Source organism: Colossoma macropomum, unplaced genomic scaffold (assembly GCF_904425465.1).
Source record: "Colossoma macropomum unplaced genomic scaffold, Colossoma_macropomum, whole genome shotgun sequence".
NCBI lineage: Eukaryota > Metazoa > Chordata > Actinopteri > Characiformes > Serrasalmidae > Colossoma > Colossoma macropomum.
Window position 1 is genome coordinate 37,566,686 of NW_023494791.1, and position 18,333 is coordinate 37,585,018.

General features: G+C 39.5%; 1 protein-coding gene across 1 annotated transcript in view; it reads right to left on the reverse strand.

Moving 5' to 3' along the window:
* The window catches only part of inpp4b (inositol polyphosphate-4-phosphatase type II B), a 413,125-nt gene that overhangs the window by 53,467 nt on the left and 341,325 nt on the right, over positions 1-18,333 (reverse strand). Inside the window, exons 14-16 of the mRNA XM_036575007.1 lie at positions 11,931-12,218; positions 8,241-8,379; positions 127-302 (exon numbers count right to left, since the gene is read on the reverse strand). Coding sequence (XP_036430900.1) covers positions 127-302; positions 8,241-8,379; positions 11,931-12,218 — 603 coding nt within the window. The remainder of the gene's footprint in view (positions 1-126; positions 303-8,240; positions 8,380-11,930; positions 12,219-18,333) is intronic.

The following is an 18,333-nucleotide window of genomic DNA, read 5'->3' on the forward strand; positions in this document are numbered from 1 at the left end:
ATTTACACACAATGTAAAAGGCAAATTTTCAAATTATGTCAAAAACTGAAACAAGAATGGAGATACGAGGTTTTGTTCCGACAGCAGCGATTTGTTACAAATTTGGTGATACTGGGTGATACTGACCGCTTGGCTGAATACCGTGTCTCGTCTCTGCTGGAGCTGAAGGCCATGGGGAGTGCTGCACGCTGCCTCCTGTAGAAGCACGAAAGTCATGGACTTGCTGGCTCTCTCGGCCACCTCGCTCACGCAATCCTTCAGGGCCACCACCAGAGGACTGAGCTGATCCCTCCAGTCTGCGGCTAACACAGAGAGAGAGGGAGAGAGACAGTGTTTTATATTACCTACATTAGTGTTTTATATTAAGAAATGAAAACAGTGATAACAAAAGCACAGTGTAATTTTCTATGTCACAGCTGACTGAAACAAGCAGAGAAACTCTGTGAAAAGTATGGACTGTAAACTTTCAATCCATACCACATTTAAAGCTTGTACATAGAAAATATTTCATTAGGATTTGCTTCTTTTGCTATAAACACACACTTATTTGCTACACACTCACCAAAACAAACTGAAAAAAGACAGTATAGACTTGAACCTGTTAATACAGAATGTAAATCACCTGTAAATGTAGTTGACATATCCACGCTCCACTCACAGATATGCTCTATGTAGCTACTGTTGGCTAAGGTTAAATAAAAAAATAAAAATATTTTTTTTCCATATCCATTGGCCATACTACCACCTCCCCTGCAAAGGCAATAACTCGTCCTTTATTTTTAATGTTATTGTCGTTCATAATAGTGTGGATGCCATACGAAGTACTGCGAGTAGTGGTGATGCTGAGTACCCCACCCACCCACTTCTCACTAGGTTGAATGCCATTTTTCCAACATTCTGTAAAATGCTTGCTGTCTTTACATGCTCATGTCACGTGTAGTCTTTAGCAAAGCACGCATGAGAAAATGTTTTCACTACCAAAAGTAAGTAATCTGGCTGCCGTTGAGGGCCAATATCTTACATGACATTCACCAAGTTTTGATTGAGCTCTCTTTGAATACTCTTTCCACAAACTTCCATCATCAGATTCATCTGCTTGGAGAAAAGATCTGACGCCCAACCTTCATTAAAACATTCTTCCGCACATGACAACCAAAAAAAAAAAGTGACTACCAGGATAAAGAAATAAATGCTCGAAGACACCTGTAATCATTAGAAAATGGAATAGGAAAGCAGATCTGGAGGCCTGAATAACTGGAGGTAATCTTATCCACACTAAGCCTACCATAAACTGCACATCAAAACTGACAGCAAGTCACTCTTCCCTGTTAAACTGGCTTTGAGTAATGTTAGATCACTGTCTAATAAGAGATTTATCATGACTTATTTGTTGGCCTTGCTGCGGCATGTAAGAATCACTGTAGTTGCTTTCCAGTAAATCTAGAGTAAAGGAGATTTTCCAGTTTTAAAAGTTTGGTTTTTAGGGTTTCATGTGACAAACCAGTTTTACGTATCATTGTGTATCGCCCTGCAAACTCTACCAGTTTCTAACAGAGTATTTTGAATTGTTGTCATCTGTGACACTGTCATCTGTAATGATCCGATTTTACTAGCTAGCGAGTGTAACATCCGTGAGTTTCAAACATTATGGAATCTTTTAATTTTTCACAAGATATTAAAGTTTCAACCAATAGTTGAATGGTTATACTTAGGATCTATTTTTCACAAATCCAATACCAAAAAAGTTGGGACAATATGTTAAATGTCAATCAAAACAGAAAGCGGTGATTAATAAGATTCTATTTGACCTATACTAAATTGAAAACAGTACTAAGTTACAATATTTGATAAATTTGTTCCATATTTGTTCCAGAAAATTTGAGAGAATATTTACTACTGTTTTGCATGAAGTGTGCTTTTAATAGTTAATAAACGTTCAGGGACTAAAGACACAAACTGATCCGGTTTTGAAGGCAGAATTGTGCTATTCCTCGGTTATACAGGTCTTCAGCTGTGCAACAGTATGAAGCCTTCGTTATCACTTCATAATGCACCACATGTTTTCAACAGGAAACAGACAGCCCAGTCTAGCACGTGCACCCTCTCACTACACAGACATGCTGATGTAACTTGTGCAGAAATAAGAAGTTGAAATAAGCATGGATATCCCTGAAAAAGACGGTGTCTAAAGGCATATGTTGCTCCAAAATGTGTACATATCTTTCAGTGTTAATAGTGCTTTAACAGATGAGCAAGTTACCCTTGCCATAAGCAGTAATAAATCCCTACACCATGACAGACCCTGGCTTTTACACTTCATACTAGTAACTATCTGGAAGGTTCTTCACTGCTTTAGCCTGGAGAACACAACATCCATTATTTCCTTAAAGAACGAGAAAGGTTTGTTGGTTGTTAAAGCCAGCACTGCAAACCCTTGCCTTTGTTCATTCTTGAATTTTTAATAATGAGTCACTTAGTGCATCCATTACCCAGCCTACTCACATAAATGACTTGGTAAAACATTTTAACAATGTATGCTCTGCTGTGTTAGACACGACTCTGCCTGTTAAAACCTGGATCAAGCCTTTAGTGAATTCCTCTTGGTTAAACAGTGACATTATTTCTCCAGTGTCAATGCAGACAAGCCAAATGTAGGTGTAAACAGTCTAAATTGCTTGTGCATCTGATACATGCAGCTGAAACATTTGTTGACTTTTTACAATCACTGGTTAGAAATGCAAATGTTGCTTAATTTAGTAATCTGATTACTGATGCCAGCATAATCCAATGTTTTTATTCTGTATATTGACCTTCTTGTAAGTGATGGCCCTTCTTGTTCCTGGTTCCTGTTTCAATTGATTATGAACAATTCTTACATTTTTCTAACATTAACAGGATCAGAGATAATAAATCTCTATGCACTTTTCTGGACATACCCTGCCTGAGCTGTGATGTAGTAACAACTGTGCAACACTTACATCGATCTTCTAGTCCCTTTGATCCCAACTAAATTCTTTAAAAAAGGTGTTGAGATCTGTAGCGCTTTACCTGCAAGCTAGTGTAGATGAATCTCTCATTTCAGGTTGTGTCCCTGACTATTCTAAAATAGCACAGGGGTGCGGGCTGGTGGGGGGCAAACCACATTTTTGTAAAATTTCAATCTGATTTTTAGCTGGGACATGGTACTGAGACTGCCCTTCTTAAAGTCTTAAATGGTGTTTTAATGCTGTCGGACTCCATTTTTCTATTCTGGTTTTATTAGGCTTCAGTGCAGCCTCTGACACAACTGACTATGGTATTCTGATTAAAAGGCTCACATTATGGGTTGGTATATCAGGAGCTACCCTTGAATGATTTATCTCATACTTAACAAATAGGAGATTTGCTGTGTCTGTTAGTGACATGATGTTCTTTACTGATGCTTTAAACTATGGCGTGCCTCTGGGGTCTATCCTGGGGCAGATATCATTTTCCCTCTATATACTTCACTTAGGTGGTTTTTGTATTTTAATTTTTATGCTGATGACAAACAGTTGTACTGGTGTACTGGTATAAGACATAATTTTAGTCAGTTTGTCAATCTGACTGAATGTCAGGCAGCTATTAAGAACTGGATGCCTCTCAACTTTCTTAATTACTATGAAATTTGTTTAGTCTTGCTTTTTTCATTTAAAAACATTGCTAACTTCAGAAGTGTCCTGTCTTTTAAAGATACTGAAACATTGTTCATGCTTTTATTTCATCCTGCCTGGATTACTGCAATGCGCTGTTCATTTGTCTCAGTCTGACTTGCCTTCAGCAGGTTGAAAATGCTGCAGCCTGTCTCCTCATGATGACAGAATAAAAAAACACCTGTGTTAGTTTCTCTTCAGTTGTACCTTCAGTAAATTTTAGGATTGATTTTTAAATTATGGTTCTCACTTATCAGACACTGCATGGTGATGCCCGAAATATATTTGAGTTGTTGTCTCCATATAATAGTATAAGGATGTTTTGTTCATCTAGTTGGAACCTACTAGACTTTCTAAAAACAAAGATAAAATGAAAAGGAGTTGGGGTCTTTGCTGTCTATGCTCCCTTCCCTGGGACTCTTCCTCTGAACATTAGACTGTCTGGCTCAGTGCATGTTTTAAGAAGAGTCTTAAAACTTAGTTTTATTCTCTCATCTTAGTTCGTTTTAATATTTGTATGGTAATTTTTAGCTCTTTGTTTAATAATTCATATTTTATCTTTTAGTATTTTCTGTGTGTTTTTGTGGATCTTTTTTTTATATGCATGTTTTGTTTTATATGCATGTTTTTTTTTGCTCCAATAACTTTTACTATTTCTCTTTATTTTAACTATTTTATCTTTCCTTGTGAAATAGTTTGTGGCTTTTGTCTAGAAAAGTCCTATAAAAAATAAAAACTCATTTTTTTACTTACTCACTTAGGTTGTGTGCATTTACACATTTTCACAGAGAGGTCTCTAAATAAATCTAGCTAAGTTTGAAGTACTTACAAACAACAATTCTGCACAAAAGCTCCATAGGTACCCATTAATTTTGGACTGGTCGAAGAGCACCCTCTAGTGTCTCACAAATCCAGAAGACATTACTGAGTGGCAGCTCTCCTCGCCAGAAATTCCCTGGCTAAACTGCCAACATTAGCACAGAAATTCTTGGCTTGCAAACTAGAAACATTAGTATGTTCACTTAAAGACAACACATTTTGTGTTAAAAGTTGCAAAATGTGTTGTCTTTAAGTGAACATACTAATGTTTCTTAACATTTTTTTCTGTGCTCAGTTGCGACAACACTTTTGGTGTTACTTTTGACATAGAATGTGTTAAAACAGAAAACAATATGACCCGGGTTTGAACTGTGGAGCACTTGGGGGGTCCATTGATGGAAAGTCTTACTATGAGATAATCTATGTATTGATGATTACTATTTTCACAATGTATTTTGTTAGGTTTACCCCTGTAGTTCTCCACAGGTTTTATTAGTCAGCTGTCTTTTAACGTCAGTATAAGTTATCAAAGTTAATAGAAATGATATAAATGATTTTTACACTGAAGGCTGCCGCATTCAGCACATGCTGCGTCGAGCAGTGTCCAAAATTAGACACGAGGTGGTGCTCGGTGATGGTGATGTTCAAATTTATTCAACGTCTCTAAAGCATGACACTCAATATTATGCCATTACAGCTTTAAATTAAACCCAGAAAGAGACCACGGAAAGCCATAGTAGATCACAGGTGGCAAAAAATTTACTCTGAGAAAGACAGTAAAGTCTTTTAAACTGCAACAAACACACTTATGGTCTGTTACCAACTTTACAGCCTAGTTGTCCAGCTTGAAAAAGGTTTGTGAAGAGTTATTAGTGATACGAAATCTGATATATTCACAGTTTTAATCCATTAAATTTAGTGTAAAAATATATAGGTTGCTGCACAAAAATACATGTAAGCTAATGTGAATGTTACCTGCATGCCCTCAAACAGAAATGAAAACGCTTTGCTGAAAAAAACATAATTGTTAGCTTCTAGCATGGTATGACATTTATTTTCTCTTTACTTAGTCTTCATAGCTGTTGCTGACAACGGTATCTAAGGATTCTCAGCAGTTTGAGATGCACTCAAGCATTAAGCTTCTGCAGTTCTGAACTGGAGCGATGCAGCTTGGTGCACTAAACTGTATGGTTACGTAAGGAACTTGGGTTGGATGTGTTTACAGTTTGTCCAAGGTGAGGTTTTCTCATGTTAAACAAGATGTAAACATAGAAAAGACGACAGTCACTTCTATGCAAGGACGTTCATTTTGATAGACAATTCACTTTTTAATGGAAATAACAGTTATAGGGGGTCCATTTACTCTTATGGGAGGTCTGGGACCCCCCCTCAGCGCCTCCTTAATTCAAACCCTGAAAATGACATAAAATATGTTAAAACGGGTAACACAGAAAAAAGTGTTGATATTTAAAGGGCCTGTATTTGACATTTTTCATGCATTTCATTTTTTTCCTTCAGGTCTACTTTTGTATTTTTGCTACTTTTTCCATTTGTGTGGTTTGATGTACAAAAAAACAGCCATTATTCATTTTACATATTACAGTATTTGCTAACAAAAACAGCCTGGGATATAGAGTTAACCCTGAGAATGAAACAGGCTGCTATTGTTACTGATATATGTAAATGTATTAGTTTTCATCATAAATACAGTGAAATCGAAAGAGACTGTTTTAGTAGCTAAGTCTCCATATAAGGACCATAAGTGGCTGATAAGTGAATGATTTCAGGATTTCATGAAAACACACCACTTTTCAGAGTGTAGAGAAAACAGTAAAACACCTAAAGGTTCTTCGCCTACAGAGAACATTTAGGATGTTATGTTATCTTTGAGGTGGCAGAAACAAACCATTAACACATCATGCAACCAAGGACATGCTCAGGACTAAGGTTCTGCTGATGACCACTAGATGGCAGCACAGCCTAACAGCTGCGCGAAGCAGTGTTTATGCGCTGATGATGAACACCTCTCAAATCAAAGCTCAGTGCTGGAGGTCAAGCGCTCAGTTTTCACTCCCCTCAATTACAGCACTCCCCCGCTGACAGCTAATGTCATCAGGCCGCTCCTAAAGCCTCTCTACTCGGTTTCACCCCCACATGGGCGCTGATAAAACCAATGTCTTATCTCACTGTCTGACAGTGTGTGGATGTGTGTTTGTGGCAGTTGACAATGTCAGAACGTCTGCTGACCTTTCTACAGAGGTGGTGAATGTAATAATTGCTAGCTGGGTTTGATGTCTTGGAGGTTAGATAAAAGCATCATCTTTTCACCTTCATAATATTCCTCTGCATGTTTGTAGTATACAAATCAAACATTTAGTAGAATTGTTTGTACAGCATAAAAGTGCCCACACACTGCCTCTGAATGGGCACTATGCCTTTCTGCTCATTTGAACATACAGACAGAGATAACGAGGAGGAGGAGGAGAGAGAAAAATGCTCAGCAGATCATTCAATGCCTGTGTAGCCCTGAATACAGAAGAGTGGAGAAAACAAGAGATAAAATTGTCCATCCTTTAATACATGCCCTTTATGAATTCCACAGAGTTTAATTTCTCCTCTCTTCCAAGCAGCTGCATTTGAACTTTACTGCTAGCGGCCATCCCGCAAAGAGGCCGCTTGAACAAATAAAACCAATCTCAGTCTCCGCTGCCTCGCAAAATTTGCAGTCACATAAGGGAAGATGATCTGAAGTGTTGAGCTTGTCTTAAAAAGTGCAGGAAAATAGAAGAGAGATGCAATAAAAGTGAAAACAGAGGCAACAAGGATTGTAGACAAAATAATAGGGGTGCAAGACAGCAGCCAGAATTGAGCTTTCTAATCAAAACAACCTCTGGAGAGGCTTTGGTACTTTACAAAAGGCTCCCAACCCTGACCTGCACTCCTGAAGGGGCATTCCAGCCTAAAACTAGCATTTATTATGTTACTTGTCATATTATGAGGTACTTGTAGCGCAGCGTTGTATCCCTCAGCCTCATCGGTTTGACAGAATTCACAACTTTGCATCATTTTTGTGTTTTTGCACTACAATACCCAGCATGCATTACATAAATACATCATACAATCATTAGGAATAAAAAACATCCTGACACCTAGTATAGCCGCTGATGTAGAGGCTAGTAAACATGACATGATATTCGGGTTGCTCTGAGCACTGACAGTACCTGCATTCAAAGGTTTTTCAAAGGTTCTTCCTACCTTCAAGTTACATCATCAGAAGGGTTTTCCTGGTCTTTAAGCCAGCAAATCTCGCTCTAGAGACTACGTGAGGTGCTGTTCCGTGAGGTGCTGTTACATGAGGCGAGCCAGCAGATGTAGAGATTAATTTTTCATTTTGGCCAGAGTGTCTCTTTAAATATAAATCAGCAGAAACACTTCTGGTTCCCTAAAGAACCTTACAATGGATGGTTCTTTAAAGAACTATTTTCGAGATGAAGAAGATGTTTAGAGTTTAAAGAATCTCCACATGATGTAAAGGTTCAATACCAATTAAAGGTTTTTCCTACAGCCATACATCCGAGCCAAGGACCACTCAGGACCCTTCGTTCTAAGACTGGGTTACCCTTGACCTGCGGTGGCTCTTCAGAAAGGCCTAATGAGCTGGATCAGGTGTGTTAGAGCAGGAAATTCACCTCCTTAATTAATTATCAGGTGTTAATCTACAGTAAGCCGTATAAGGGAGCTGGCTCTTACCAGGATTGTGGGAGGTGATGACATCAGCGAGTGCCTGGTCAGGAGTGGAATCCTGTTTGTTGTTGTCCTGCTCCTGTAGTTTGTCCACCACAGCGATGACACAGTTCAGACTCTTCGCCACGTTGGCCCACACCCTATCCTAGAGAGGCCACAACGAGAGTTAGAGCCAGGCTGATTCAAACTGAGACACAGCTGTATGGGTTGTGTTTTCAGATTAGCTTTAATAAGCTTTAAATCCTAAAGAAAAGTGTTATCTTGTGAACTGTTTTTTAAGTCTAAGACTGAAGGGCAAATCCACCGATTTTTCAAAATGTCTGCATAATTCAATGGATGAGATGTAAACAGTCATGCAGAGTGGTTGGACCATTGTAAATAAACAAACAAACTCTTTGCACTTCTTCACTCCTTCTTTAGAGTCGTGGTAATAAGAACCAAGGGTTTTTATGTCTATAGAAATGTAGCCATTATATTTACTATCCATATCTGTAATTTTGATAAGGGTACCATAGTTGTAAATTTGACAAATCAAGTTTTCTTTGGATACTGCTTTGCCTTTTGCATGTTCACAATACCCTGGATCTGAAAAGTATGTTTTAGGTCAAAATCTTACCTCAGAACTACCATAAAACAATGTCTCAGGCATCAGATCGTGCATTTGAAACCACGCATTTCTGTACGGTGACATTCTGACTCGTCAATAATGGTGCATTTCAGACCAAACCACTGTATTACATCTAAATGAATTATTTATTCAGTAATTTTGAAAAGCTGGTGGGAATTCTCCTTTACGTCTCTTAGCCGCTATGTTTCTTCTTAAATGGAATATATTTGATTTCCTTCAAAAAGAAAGCACTTTTTGTCCTAAGCATTAGCATTAGGCTGCACAAACCAAACACACTGGTTAATCAATAATAAATGTGACGTATTTGAATATCGGCCTGTATAATTTCATTGGATAACACATAGACCATTAAAAACCCACAGACATACTAAGCTTGGACAATACTGAGATTAACAAAAGACTAACAAATTATAAACTGGTCAGCAGTCCACTATATCCTACACCATATCTGATATACAAATGTTATAAAATCAAAATAAACCCCATAATCCACATTTCTTACAGCTCTCTGCAGTAAAGTAACCAGCAAACTGAGACTTGAGACATCAGATGAACTAATTATCTGAATTACAATCTTCATTCCACCCTGAAACCTCTTACTAATGCTTGTAACAGAGGAAATATTGAGCAACAATTGAGCAATGTCAAAAAAACAAAAGTGTAACTGTGTCTCTTCTCAGTCACAACATTAATACAAGTGCAGCCCAAATTTGCCCACATGTGTGTGCCACATTGGACTGGACAGTTGGCCAGCACTACAGAGATCCATAATTCCTTAAAGCAGCGTGTTTTAGGTCATCGGCTCTCTGGTGTTCCCTCTCTCCATCTTCGAGACCATGCATATCCCCCGTGGTCCTGGGCTTGTTATTTTTCCATTGCACCTACAAATTTCCACGCTCGCCCATGTCTCTTGTCCTTGTGCCGCAAGAGTAATTAGGCTACCCATAGCGTTAAGTATAATAACACACTCTGTGTGTCCTTTGTTTCTTTTTCTTTTCAGGGACCGTTTTCTTTTTTGCTTTTTTCCCCCTCTTTTTCCACTTCTAAGCTGCACTCAAAGGCAAGCGAGTCATTTCATCATTGATTAGAGATTGTTGTCTTAGCTTTGCTGCTAATCCCCTGCTGTTAACCATGGCTATGACACTGATAGGCAGGCAAACAAGAACACACACACACACACACACACCATACACTCACTGGAGAATGCAATTAGAGGAGTAAGATGCCAGACACCAACTTCTAATATCCACTTGTCTGTGGCCAGTAGTGAGTGAGAGTACCAAGAAAGCTTCTCTTGCCTACCCTCTTTGTGCTCCTTGATACCACACAGAAAGTTTTCAAACTTCCACCCGGCAGCTGTGGCGCCCGTTAAGGCTTTTTAATGAACAGTTTTCACGGCCGCTGCTGCAAGCGAGCCTGTCGCCGGAGGCATGATCGCTGACCCGTTCTCCTGCCTCCATGGAGACGACGAGAACTTTCAAAAAGTCTCACCGACTATTTCCTTCTTTCTTCCTGAAACCTTTAGCGCACACTCAAAACCCCTAAACACTATGGACCGAAGAACAGGGGGCCACCTGGGCCTCGGTCTGACCTATATGTTATATCATGGGCTGAAGAACTTTCGCTAATCTATCACTGTATAAAACTAGTGTATATCTATAAAGTGTATATATATTGTCCAAAAGTTTGTAGACAACTGCTCATTCATTCGTTTCTTCTAAAACCAAGGGTATTAATAGAGATTTTGTTCCCTTTCTGCAGTAACTCTTCTGGGAAGCCTTTACAATGGAACACTGCAGTGAGGATTTGATTGCATTCAGCCATAATAGCATTAGTGAGGTCAGGTACTGAATTTAGATGATTACTTCTGGATCACTCCAACTTATCCCAAACGTATTGGATGGAGCTTCATCACTCCAGAGAATGCAGTTCTACTGCTCCACAGCCCAATGCTTAGGGACTTTATACCCTTTTAGCCGCCGTTTAATATCGGGCGTGGTGATCTTAGACCTATGTGCGGGTGCTCCAGAGTGTCCCATTTTACTGGCAATGTATTTCTATGGAGATTATACAAGTGGTGTATGTGCAATTAAACCCACCTCAAAGTAGCTGAATTCACTATGTCTGGATACATTTGGACATCTAAATCCACATAGTGACAAATTACATTACAACTCTAGAAGCAGATGGTATTTGATGTTGAACGCAGCAACACAGGCTATAATGAAACAACACTGACTAAAGAATGGCGCCTGCAAAACAGTAATCAACTGGCATATGAAAATACACTCTGCTTTCTATGCTAAACACAAAGACCCCCCACCCCACGACCCTGAGAAAGTCTGAACATCGCTCATACATACAGGAGAATACTACTAGGGATGGACCGTTCAGTGTTTTTGGAGCCAATACCAATTGCCCTTGCATTATCGGCCGATAGATGATAGTGATCGAGGGCGGGGCCGAACTGTTAAGGTCTATTCACACCTAATATTTCTAAGTTCTATTTGGATGATTTTAATGTAGTAGGACTTTCACACCAAGATTGAAGCGTTTTTCTGTCTAATTACTCTCAAAACTTTTTTCCTTTAAGCACTGCAACTAAACGGTGCTTACACTGGGTACATCCCATTCTACAAAAGAAACGTAGGGAGCCCCACTACCTCTTACAAGAGCTAGCTGAAGCTGCATGATGAGCGATTCTGCAGGTATTTCCACAGGTCAGTGGGGGAGTTTGAGGCTCTGCCTGCGCTTGATGCTCCTTCGGTTAAATACAGCCACTTTAACACAGCCATACACAGCCTTCCAGCTCTTGTATTTCCATCTAGCGTTTGAACGAGGAACTGCAGGGTCCTGTGACCAAGGAGCCTCACAAAGGGCTGCAGCAATCCTTAAATATGGCTCATTAGTTTTATGTAACTAATCAGTTTTTAGGATCAGCTTAGAGAAATATTGATCGCCGATTGCATATTTGGGCTGAAAACCATCTGATACCGGTACATAGCCAATCGGTCGGTCCTTATATAAACACTACCAGAGAATACAGAAGAAGTGAAGTGTAAACTTGCCCATTCCTCCTCATCATACTCCTTGTGGTGGGGGATGTCCTGTCGTTTAGGAGGTGGTGGATTTTCCCTTTTAGGGGGAGATTGAGATCCGGCCACATTGTTGCAGACAACAGCGTCTGGCTCTGGGGTCTGGTTTGGGTTTGGGCTCTGGTTTTGGGTTGGGGTTGAGTGAGCCTCAGGCTGACTGGACGTCTGGCTCTTGCTGACGTAGCCGGGCCGCGCAGCGTGGAGCGCCAAGAGAGCACTCTTCACCAACTCATCCTTCAGAGCATGAACAAACTGCTCCGTCTGCAAAGAGAGAGAGAGAGAGAGAGAGAGAGAGAGAGAGAGAGAGAGACATCCTTCAATTCTGTATCTTAATAATAACACAATAAATATGCACTGTGCTCCATGTATGTACTGAATAATAAGTCTTAGGATGTGAACATATCAATAAGCCCATAGCCAAACCCAAACGTTGGGCTGGTGTGCTATATGATTGTTGGAGGTCTCTAGAACGTCCACGGACCGCTCACACTAGAATGTTCTAGAATGTTTATTCATTCAGATTGATCTAAAAAGTTCTCCCCAACTCACACCACATTTTCCTCTAATTTTACTACCATTCATGCTATTTTAGAACGTCCTAAATGGTTCTCTCCAAACTCAAATTATTCTAGAATGTTCTCCCTCATTCAGACTGTATTAGATTGCTCTCATCCCATTTACACTGTTTTACAATGTTCTCCTACCACTCACACTCCTCTACTATGTTCTCCCTTCATTGAGACTGTTCTAGAATGTTCTAGATTCAGAACATTGTAGAATGTTCTCCCCGCATTCACATTAATCTAGAATGTGACAGATGCCCATTCACACTGTTCTAGAATGTTCTCCTACCATTTACATCATTCTATGATGTTCCCCTCTCATTTATACTGCTCTAGAAAGTTGTCCCACTATTCACATTGCTCTAGAATGTTCTCTCAAAATCCACATTGTGCTAGAATGTTCTCCCACCATTCATATCATTCTATGATGTTCCCCCCTCATTTACACTGCTCTAGACAGTTCTCCCACTATTCACATTGTTCTAGAATGTTCTCTCACCATTCACATTGTTCTACAATGTTCACCTACTACATATGCTGTTCTAGAATGTTCTCCCCATTCAGACTATTCTAGGTTGATCTCACCCTATTGACAGTGTTTTACAATATTCTCCTACCACTCACACTGCTCTAGAATGGTCTCCCTTCAATCAGACTATTCTAGAATTTTCTCCCCTCATTCACATCGTTAAAATGTTCTCCTCCTTCAGTCATGCTGTTTTAGTGTTCTCCTATTGTTGATACAGACTCTAAATGTTCACCCTGCATTTACACTGTTCCAGAAAGTTCTCCTAGAATCATACTATTGTAGAAAGTTCTCCCCTCATTCATCTAGAATGTGAGGAATGTCCATTCACACTGTTCCACAAAGTTCACCTACCGTTCATGCTGTTCTACAATGTTCTCCCCATTCACACTTTCTAGATAGTTCCCTGCCACATTCGTACTGTTCTAGAATGATGTCCATGCATTCTTCCTGTTCTAGAATATTCCCCTATCACTTACAGTGTTCAAGAATGTTCATCCATCATCCATTTTGTTCTCAAATGGCTCCCCTTCATTCACATTGTTCTCAACTGTTCTTCCATCACTCACACTGCTCTGGAAAGTTGTCCTTCCATTCACGCTGTTCTAGAATGTTCTCAAAATTTACACTAACCTGGACGCTCCTCTCCCCACTCACAATGTTCTAGTGTGTTCTCCTACCATTCCCACTGTCCTAGAATGTTCTCCCCTCATTCACCTTGTTCTAGAACGATTTCTTTCATTTAAATTATTTTGCCCGTTAGTTCTCCCACCACTGACACTATTCTAGAAAGTTCTCCAACATACACATCATTCTACAATGTTCCCTCTCATTTACATTGCCCTAGACTGTTCTCCTCATTCATGTTTCTCCCATCACACACGCTGTTCTAGAATGCTCGCTGCATTCGCACTGTTGTACAATGTTCTCCCACCATGCACACTCTTCTAGAATGTTCTCCTAGCATTTGTACTTTTCAGGAACGTTCTCCCCCTAGTCACAGTGTTCTAGATTTGACTGGCACAAGTCTCTGATACTCAGATGTTTTCCTAACTCTGCATCTCATTGAAGTGCAGTGAAGAGGCCCACTGCGTCATGGTTCTGCGTTAGAGAGGGTGAATGGAAAACCATCAGCAGACTTCACACACACATCAAAACCGAGTAAGATGAGTGAGAGCCAGGGAGGGGGGGGGAGCGAGGGCGCAAGCAAAGAGAGGTGGAGGAGAGAAGAGATGAAAAAGTAAGAGATGAGCTGCTTCTTCTCAGGTGTGGTGAACCAAAACAACAGACAATTCAATTACTGCCATGTGAGGTGTCTCAGTAAAGAGGCACACTGAGAGACAGGCGAGAGAGACACTGAGAGAGAGACAGAGGTAGATAGAAGCAGAAACAGAGAGAGAGAGGGATATAACAGGCAAAGTGGAGAGAAGGGAAAGTAGCAGGCTGTACTGTAAGGCTGAAGCTCCAGCTGAGGGCTCCTGCTTGGCTGAGAAAGTGACAAGAGCCCTCAAGAATAATTGAGTTAGTCTCCCAATAAGCTACTCTATTATGTCCACTAATGCAAAACATGTGCGGAATGAAAGAAAGAGAAAGAACGCTGCACACACTTCCACAAAAAGCTCTCCAGCGCGGAGAGAAAATACAGGAGCAGAAGGAAGGAGGGAGGGGGGAGAGGCTAATAGAGCGAGAGAGAAGGAGAAGAGGACAGAGAATAAAAAGCTAGATACAACTGGTAAGTGAGATTCTGAAGATTCTCCACAAGAAGGAGCGATAAGCACTCAGGTAGCTTGTGTTTGCATCAAAAGGGAGGAAACTGGCATGAACCCAGACCGGCTGGATCTTTCTAATGTAGAAGTAGTCTTTGCACTAGGCCAGGTGTCGCAACCCAAATGTTAAGAAGAGCCATTTTGTCTTTTCAGCAAAAATCAAACCACTTTGGGAGCCACAACACTTTATGTTCATTTTACCATTTTGGCTGTAAATATGTCTCAGTATCAGACTTACTTTGCTCTGCTTTAAGCTTTAGCACAGCTTTTCTCGCATCTCCAGCAGGAAACACAAGTAGAAGAGTTTCTTGTAAAACGTCTTTCAACATTGTACTTTTTGCAAAGCTTCTCAGTCGCCAGCTTCTTGTTCAAATGTTCCTGTTCCACCTTAAATGGCGCCTTATGTGCCAAAATGTAACTGCTGCACCATTTAAAGTGGAATGGGAAAATTCTAATCAGAAGCTGGCGAATGAGTTAATGGCTTCAGCTATATGACTTTTTAGTGTTTGACAGTTTCCCGTTGCAGATTAAACATATGAGGAATCCAGCTGAGTGCTTATGAATGCAAATAAGTTCATTCGTCTCCAAATCATTGATGTCCGCCAAAGGGTGAATTAGCAGATATAGGCTATATTACTCCAGCATTTAAGACCATTTATTGTAAAAACTGTGTTTAAACGATCAGCAGAGCTTTATTTTACTGCAAAGGAGGATTATTTTATTTTTACCTACAAATCTAATTCAGCTGTGGAGCCTCAACAGGGCAGTAAAAGAGCCACATGTTACTGTAGACAGCTAAATAGGGCTCTTCATGAGTTAAGGGTCCCTAAAAATACAAATTTGATACAATTGTATGCAAAAGTATGTAAATTACATGACCTGTTGATGTTCTAAGGAAAAATAAGTTAACATATCCTTTAAAGAGAACACAGTTCTGCACTTCTGTTTATTTGCTGGGTTTCACATACTGGAGAAAAGAGATAAAATTTAGCCTGTGGAAAAATTATGGCACATTTTATATTTTGTTTTATTTTTTCTAATATGTATAATTCAGAAAATAAAAAGAAATTTTGCAGAAAATGTCTTAATTAAGTTTTTTTTTTTACTTATTTTAACTTAGAAACACATCACTTGACAAGGGTGTTCAAACCTTTGCATACGACTGTATTCATTGATGTTAAATAACCAGGGGTGGAAAGTACCGAAAATCCGTACTTAAGTAAAAATAGTGTTACTGTAGTGATAATTTACTTGAGTACAAGTCAATATATTACTAAAGGAAATTACTCAAGCAAAAATAAATATGTTGTTTATTGGAAAACTACTTGAGTAATTATGGGTTACTTTTTGTATATCCGCAATCACAATCTGAAAATATTTCTGAGTTGGCTTTGCTACATCACCGGAATTAAACCGCACAAACAAGACTGAAGCAAAACACGATACTGCAGGAGAAAAGTCATGAGATTAGACTAGATTAAGTGACCCTTATTGGACCCACAACGGGGAAACGTCACCTCCGCATTTAACCCATCGGTGCAGTGAAACACCACATACACACTAGTGAATGCACACACACTAGGGGGCAGTGAGCACACTTGCCCAGAGCGGTAGGCAGCCCTATCCACAGTGCCCAGGGAGCAGTTGGGGGTTAGGTGCCTTGCTCAAGGGCACTTCAGTCACGTGCTGTCGGTTCAGGGAATCACAGGGCTGGTTCCCTAACATCCAGCCCATGACTGACCAATCATGGAATGTTTTACTAGTGCACATTTACATATCTTCCTCTAAACTGTGTAAGACATTTAAATAAATGTCTCAAATAGTGCTAATTGCTAAATCCCATTCAAAACGTATGTAATTCTCTGGCTGTATTCAATATGTCTCAAGAGAAATGGTGTAATAGCCTAGTTACAACACTGATACATTTTTTTTAAAAACATTAATGAATCTGGGCCCCGATTCATAATCATCAAGCCTTTTGCGGATTGAATTATGGTGCAGTAGAGCCGTGCCATCCCTTTTCATTAACTGATTTAATTAATTGAATAATTGAGATGTGATTTAATTTGATTTCTTAATATATACCTATTATATATAATTTGGAGGGGGAATTCAGGTGGATACATTTTTAAAAAATCTATTTCTCTCATCCCAAAACAAATAATCTTAATAAGTCCATGAACATCTCCTGTTATCATATATGCAAAGAGGAGAGTTTAATTCCAAACATATTGTACATGTCACTGGTTTTACACCAGTGACTGTGACTCCAATGACATTCTGGTTAAAATTGAGGATTTTGTAAATTGGCTGACTCATTGGTCGTCAGGTGACCTTGTGCAACTATTTAAAATCAGTAGTAAAAATGATAAATGACATTATTTTGACAAAAATTTAATTACCCAGCCATTAAAGCACATAACACTGGTGACACATAGGAGTTATGTGCTGCCAAAATTATTAATAAATGAATGAAATGTAATGAGCGAGTGTGACTTGCCTTCTCATGCCTTGAGATGCTTCCTCTCTGATGGGCCTTGACCCAAAGAAGCAGTTTAATAGAGCTGAAAATACTGTGTTAAAATGAAATATAAGATTCCTGATAACATCAGTGACCAAAATCTGTGACAAATGAACAAACATGATTCTGTTTTATACAAATTCCTAAGTTAAACCTCTTAAAATATTGTTATATTGTATTGTATTGTAAAATATTGTATTATTAAAATTCTCAAATGTTGAAAATTGTTTTTGTGATGAGCTGTTTTACAGAGCGACCATGAAACAGGATAAAAAAAGAAAAATCTGAGAAATCATAAGGGTAAAGTATAATTTAATCTTAGGTCAACTGTGTTAGGTGTGTGTGTGTGAATGTGTGTGTGTGTGTGTGTGTGTGTGTGTGTGAATGTGTGTGTGTGTGTGTGTGTGTGTGTGTGTGTGTGCGAATTGAATTGTTTAAATCACATCTAGCTGGGTCAACTGCTACGAATCACTGCAGCAGTAATACTGCTAGCTGAAAGCAAAAGAGGACCACAATTCTACTGTGTAACAGTCACAGTGTATTTTCATACATTCAGCAGTCAGTGTGCATTTATTCACAGAAAAGTTGTGTAGATCGTATTCAGCACAAAGGCCTATCAAAGTGGATCAGAGTCCGTGAGTTGTAGGGTGGACAAGCCCAAGTCAGCAGCGTGTCACGATATGGCTGAGTTCAGGGCACATTGAGCTGCAGAAACAGGCCCGTTCAGCTCTTTTCCATAACTGGCTGGGGCAGTGAGGTTCATCTATTTCTGGCTGCGAAGTCTCGCACTGTCTGAGGAACATTCCAGAGAGGATCTTTCAAAGTCAGCCTGACTGATGAGTCGTAGTGATCTGAACATTCTTTGCCTTCATTAGGACTTTATTCTCAGCCCTGCATGTTGACACTGGACACAAATGAGGCTCTGGATGCAAAACCAGTTTTCAGTTTTTGACATAATTTGAAAACGCCTGTTGTCCTTTACTTTGTTTGTAAATTTCAT